Here is a 6,367-nt window from a genome sequence, read left to right as displayed (position 1 = left end):
GGTGTAAAGAGAATGTATGAAATGACCCTGACCTTTTGGGTCACGGTGGTCACGTTCTCCGTATGGATTGTGCTAAAGGAGAATTGAACCTGTCTGGGATTGATTAAGTCATTTCAGTCCTGTACAAAATGAACGTTTTTATTTTGGTATTTTGGTTTGTAAATATATATACGATAAACATAATTTCACCTTCATTCATGCAGTTTTGTTTTTCAAATCGAGTGAGTAAGACCAGTGAATTCCTGATGACTATACTTGTATGTTAGTGAATAGAAAATTCACCTCTACATTCATTTCGTTGCGCTGTGTGTCACTGTGTGTGTGATTTTCTCTCAGCCAATCTGCGAGCGGTGACGCTGCGATCGAGGCGGCTCTATCTCCGCTCGCCCATCGTATTTAACACACCCACCCACAGTCGCACATGCTGGAGGTGAAGCGTCGCTCCCGCAGTACCTGCCGAACTTATCCAGGAACGTGGCGGTGGAATGTTATCGGACTTGTTTTGACGCGCACTTCGCTGGACACTTGATGGCTGCTCCTGCGGAAAGGACCGAGTTGGGACGGTGACACCGCACGAGCGCATCCATCCTCGGGCTCGACCGGACTGAGACTTTTCTGAGGAGGAAGATGTGGTTTGCGCCAACCCTCCGAAGCGCTTCGCCCGGCAGCTCGCCTCTGTTCTGAATCCAACCTTTGAACACTGAATCCGCTACTGAAGACGGCAAGTGAAGATGGCTCCTTCGTGTTCAACGTCTACTTGTTCCGATTGGCGTCCAGTCTGATCAACATCATCAGCGATGTAGTCAGCCTGTTCATCTGCGTGCTCATCATCTGCAGCAAGTACTCGCATCTGCTCAAACGGGAGACCATGAAAATGATCCTGCTGCGTAAGTTCCGGCTCCTGATTCTCATGGTGTTCCTGGTCGCGTGCTCCATGCACATCATGATCGACTTGTTACCGAAGCTCGAGCGTCACGGCAGCGGCGGCTGCTCGTGCTCGCACGCGCCGAGCGAGGAGCCTCAGACCTGGGGCAAGCAGGGCTGGAACAACAAGCACACGCTGCGGATCCTGCAGGACTTCAGCAACGAGCCCAGCTCCAACGTGTCCTCGCACTCGCTGGAGAAGGTCCCGGGGACAGGAGACAAGACGCAAGCCCTTAGGCGGTTCGAGCAGCGCGGGGACAGGAGGAGACAGTTCATCCAGGACTCCATAGCGACCAAGAACATGCCGGTGAAAGGTTCAAGGTTATCGGCGCTCTACGAGCATCCCTTGTACAAAAGAGCTCTGCCCACGCTGACGGACGAGGACACGCTTTTTAACGTCAACACCGACATCAGATTTGACCCCAAGGCGGCTGAACAGGAATGGTACGCAGTGTTTTTGTCAGTTCCCGACCATTAGTTGCCACCTGGACCCCCCAAAACTGAGAACCAGTTAACTATTAAAACGGAAATGCCCTAACCCTAGTGATCCTGTAGTAATTATACTAATATTATACATCATTATACTGGTATTATCAGCTGGGAAACTACTTTAAAAAGTGATTTTGGAAGGTGCACAGTGTTGCCTTTATTTTAACTATTATGTGAATTAAGTGGAGACCTGCTTCAAGTTGACTTGGCCATCCATTATTGAGGAATAGTTTTGACCCATCAAGTTCGTGAATGATTCTAAAACATACTGGTCAGAGATCAGGACCTGTTCATGGGTAATGGAATGGAGGGTTAGACTTATTATTATTATGCTGTTTGTTTTAAAAATAGACACTTAATTTGTTTCTATTCATTATTCATAACTCTGGATCCACGAAGTTATGTCTGCAAACGTTTTTTCCTCCTGTTAATGATCATTTTAAAATGAATTTTCAGTCTTCAAATGATATTATAAATGGAGATAGTTTTTTTTATTTATTTTTCTCATGACTCAGTTTAGATGAAACACGTTTTTTTCTTTCTTATCAGGACATGACCTTGTAATTTGTATGTCCCCCATTTTGAATTATGTATGGTCTTGGTTTTAAGTCCAAGTTGGAGGATCCCTCTGGTTGAAGAGATCTGGGGAGTTGCGAGTGAAGCAAGGCTGGAATCTATGATGGAGATCAGTGCAATGTTTTCAGTCATTTAGTCAGCTGTTGTGGTGAAGAAAGTGCAGCGCTGAAAGGTGAAGCTCTAAATTTTAAACCTTCACCAGTCATCTCCAGCTTTGTGTGGAGCCTATATCGCAGATATGAGGTGTTATGAGGTGAACGAGACAGGCTGACTCAAAGTTGAACAAATATTTTACTACTTAATATCCAGAGAAGCCAGTTTAGGTTGGACCCGCTGGAAGGAGGTGGGCATGGGGCTGATCCAGGACACACTGGAGACAGGATGTCTCATGGTTTTTCAGGGAACACCTTGGTACTTCCCCAGTAGGGGGCTCCGGGTAAAGGGAAGTCTGGGCCTCTTTAATTCAGCTGCTGCCTTCACCATCCAACCTCAGATATGTGGATGATCCAGACGATCGAGCCAGGAAGTACTAAGAGTCTGACTTGACGTTGGTCTGATTTTGAGTAACTAGTCTCTGTTCCAAGTTCACTCTTGTCTGCTTCAGGTGTTTGCAGTTTGGCAAAACATCAGTCCTGCTACTTCATTCTAAACCGCCTGCCAATCTTCCTTTTTTCCCTCTCTCCCCCCAACCTCTCCTGAGTGCAGGAATGTGGAAGGCAACCTGGAGGAGTTCAGCCCGACAGGGGAGCTGACGGTCGACTCCTATCCCAACTGGCTACGTTTTCATATTGGAATTAATCGATATGAGCTGTACTCCAGACACAACCCTGTTGTCGACGCTCTGCTCAAGGACCTGGTCACACAGAGGATCACCAGTGTCGGTGAGGAGTTAACATGTTTACCCTGAATGTCTTGCCCCACAACATGTAATTCTCCTGGTCTTCCTGTGGAACAGATTTGAGAGATAGTTTGTGTGATTGGAAACAAACCACAGTGTCATAGTTGGGGCAGCAATAATTGAACTGCTGCTCCATGTCAATTTTCATTCAGCGCTTGTGTGAGAACAGAAAGTATACATGATAATTTGAAGCGCTCAAAAAAAAACAATTCTCTTTCTGGACTTTCTGGATTGCGTCTCTCAGTATCTTTTTTGGTTTTGAATTGTGTGTCTGTTTACTTTGGCCACAACAACTTCTGAATGTTGTAAACTTCTGGCGCACTTGAGGGGTGACACAGCATCTATTTCATTTTAAAAAACAAAATTATGGGAGACTTCTAGCTAGTTGTTTGCTGTCTGTGACCACAGCTGTTGGAGGTCATTAAATCCTCCGATAGCGTCAGCAGTGATGAGTCTTTGACCCTTTAATAGTGTGATGTATAAAATAGAACAGTACACAGTTGTATCCAACAAATGTTGATCAAAATCTTGATCAAACCAGAGCGCTTCATACAATAGTGTTGTGATGTTCAATTAATGTGATTGACAAGCATGCTGTAAATCTACGTATACGTGTGTGCAGCACTGGAACCAGACGGTAATCCGGCTGCATGCCCCGTTCTGGTCCTCTATCCCCACCACCCTGCTTACATTTACATGAGATTGTCTTCTCTTTTTGGCTCAGTCCACATCCCACATTCCACGCTGGTGGATTCAAGGTCGCCCGTCTTTGCTCTGGATGTGTAAAGCGATTACAGAATCTAGGTTTATTTGCCAATGACAAAGCTTTAACTGGCCCATAGCAAAGATTAATTACTCAGTGGGATTTATGAAGCAGACATTCCTGCTGGAAAACCCAAATGTGTTTTTCATCGTTTTCCCTGCCTTCTACTTAAAATATGGACTGCTTTCCTGAGATTTGTCTTGATCTCTAACAGGGTGGATAGTGCAAGCGGTGTCTCTAGCTAGCTAAGTACACGGTTGAGTAATTATATGGCAGTGACACAGGCGGGATACCAAGGAAAACCTCGTGCACTTGGTTATTATTGAAAAGGACAGGGTGCCTCCTCATGCTATGTAGTATGAATTCTTTTGAGCTGTCATTATCAAAAAGCTCACCGAAGTCAGTCATGTGTTTTTCTTTGGGAGTGACTCGTGAAATCATCCAGTGACTTCTGATTGCAACCCTGTCACATCAGCACATCAGTCAATTCCTTAAACAGAAATGTCATTGAGTGTTTCTGATTTACATGTGAAAACTACTTGAAAGTCAATGTTTGTTATTCTTTATATATATATATATATATATATATATATATATATATATATATATATATATATATATATCTGGAACGACCGTCTGGAACGGATTGTGGTCGAGAACCGAGGTACTGTGTGTATATTTATATATATATATATATATATATATATATATATATATATATATATACACACAGTACCTCGGTTCTCGACCACAATCCGTTCCAGACGGTCGTTCCAGAAGCGATTTGTTCGAAATCTGAATCGATTTTTCCCATTACAATGAATGGAAAAAGAAATAATGCGTTCCAAGCCTTTTGTAGGAGTGAATGTGGAGTGTCTGCTGCAGGTGCGCTGTTCCTCTATGTGTGTGGCCGCTGCATGTGGGAGGGGTTGCCGAGTGAGTGACGTCTCTCCAGAAGTGAAGAGGTGCCCGGTGTGTGTCCAGCTCTGAATGTGTGCTTCTGTGCAGTTTGGCTGTGACAAAGTCATAAACCAAGTAACACTCTGTCCGAGACTCGCCTCATCCCTGTCCCAGCTCCAGCCCACAACAGGACATCAAACCCTGGAGTGAGCGCTCCAGCCTCGGAGGTGTGGAGAGCGAGCACCTCCCCTGTGACACTCTACCACGGTCCAGTGCGGAGACGGGAAAGTTTTTACTCCTCAATATGAAGAAAAAACAGTCAGTAAATGTAGCTAACGGGACACGTCTGCATACAGAGGCTGCGTTATACACAATAACAAAGTGCGTCGTGGGTCAGCTGATCGGTCCGTGCACGTTATGGTTTTCCAGCTTTTTTCGGGGGCGTTCGAGTTCTGGATTTCGTTCGAAATCCGAAGCAAAAACATTTTTATTCAAACTCAGATTTGTTTGAAGTCCGGGATGTTGAAAAACCAAGGTACCACTGTGTATGTATGTGTATATATATATATATATATATATATATATATATATATATATATATATATATACACACTTTTCATGATAATAATAGCAGACTCAACAGTCGGTTTTGTCCCTCTGGAGTTCCTGTAGCTGGTGGCGACAAACTGCCCTAATGTCCTGGGACCTGATCACGCACCACTTTCTTGTAACATGAAAACAAACGCTCTGCCAGAATATGCCAGGTGAAATTGGACCAGTTTTGCACAACATCAAGCGCCATTGAATTTTATTTTTCTGGTTTATATTCAGATATAAAAGATTGTCAACATATACAAGACTGTGGTGAAGTAGCAAGTGAATAGGGCTACTGTGTATATTGGCAGGTAAGTTGTGTATCCCGATAAGGGCGTGGTGATACCGTTCCAATTTATTAGAGCCATCGTTTTAAGAGGGTAAATCAGAATGCAAGTACAGGACAGTATTATGTGCATGAAAACAAGTTTATTGTTATGATGTCAGTCCAGCTAGTCCTTCAGTTAAATTTCACACTCCAACAGAGGAATGAATCGCTCCTCTAATTGAATGTAGCTTTTTAAAACAGGACATCTGAACCAAAACATCACTTCATAGTGTGCATTAGTGTTGGGTTTTCTGTAAAGAAAAAAATTCCACTCTGGCACTCATACTGAACTCTCATTACACACTGGTAGTACGGCGTTGTGAGGGCCAAATATTTGAATCAAGTTTCAGTTAAAAGGAAAATTTAACATATAAAACCTGGCAATAATGACCTGAGCTCGAAAAGGTCACCTCTGCTGATCAACATTGCTTCAATATTTTTTGATTTACATGAAGATTTGAAGGGTTAAATTAAATCTGGTCGAGCCCAAAACTCAAAACTTGGGCTTCCGTGATTGCACAATATAACAAAGACTTATTGGATGTTTATTTACGCCCAGAAACGTAATTTCAAATCAATTTAGAGACAACAGATGTTCCATACGAGTATAACAATGCAGACCTTTCCGAGTTAAAAAGCTTCTTCAAATTGGTATTTTCTAAACTTCAGGCTGAGACTGTGCATTTGATTTGTCTTGCACACTGACTTTTGTAAAACATTTCCCCTCAATGAAACATCATTGATTTCCTTGGAGTAAAATGTCACAGAAAGACACCTTTTCCAATTATATCAGCTGAGAATAACACGCTCTATGTTCTGTTTTTAACAAATGTTGGAGTGTTTGTTATTCCCACTGCCCAAGTCCCACAAGTGCCTTTTGAATTCATTATATGTT

At 43.2% G+C, this 6,367-nt stretch overlaps 1 protein-coding gene across 1 annotated transcript in view; it reads left to right on the top strand.

The window, feature by feature from the left end:
* Positions 1-412: 412 nt before the first annotated feature.
* fam20cb (FAM20C golgi associated secretory pathway kinase b) overlaps positions 413-6,367 on the top strand; it is a 55,783-nt gene continuing 49,828 nt past the window's right edge. Inside the window, exons 1-2 of the mRNA XM_053864468.1 lie at positions 413-1,368; positions 2,695-2,870. Of these exons, the coding sequence (XP_053720443.1) occupies positions 869-1,368; positions 2,695-2,870 (676 nt within the window). The 5' untranslated portion in view covers positions 413-868. The remainder of the gene's footprint in view (positions 1,369-2,694; positions 2,871-6,367) is intronic.

Source organism: Synchiropus splendidus, chromosome 1 (assembly GCF_027744825.2).
Source record: "Synchiropus splendidus isolate RoL2022-P1 chromosome 1, RoL_Sspl_1.0, whole genome shotgun sequence".
Classification (NCBI taxonomy): domain Eukaryota; kingdom Metazoa; phylum Chordata; class Actinopteri; order Syngnathiformes; family Callionymidae; genus Synchiropus; species Synchiropus splendidus.
The sequence above is the reverse complement of the archived record's forward strand: the minus strand, read 5'-3'. Positions and strand labels throughout refer to the sequence as shown.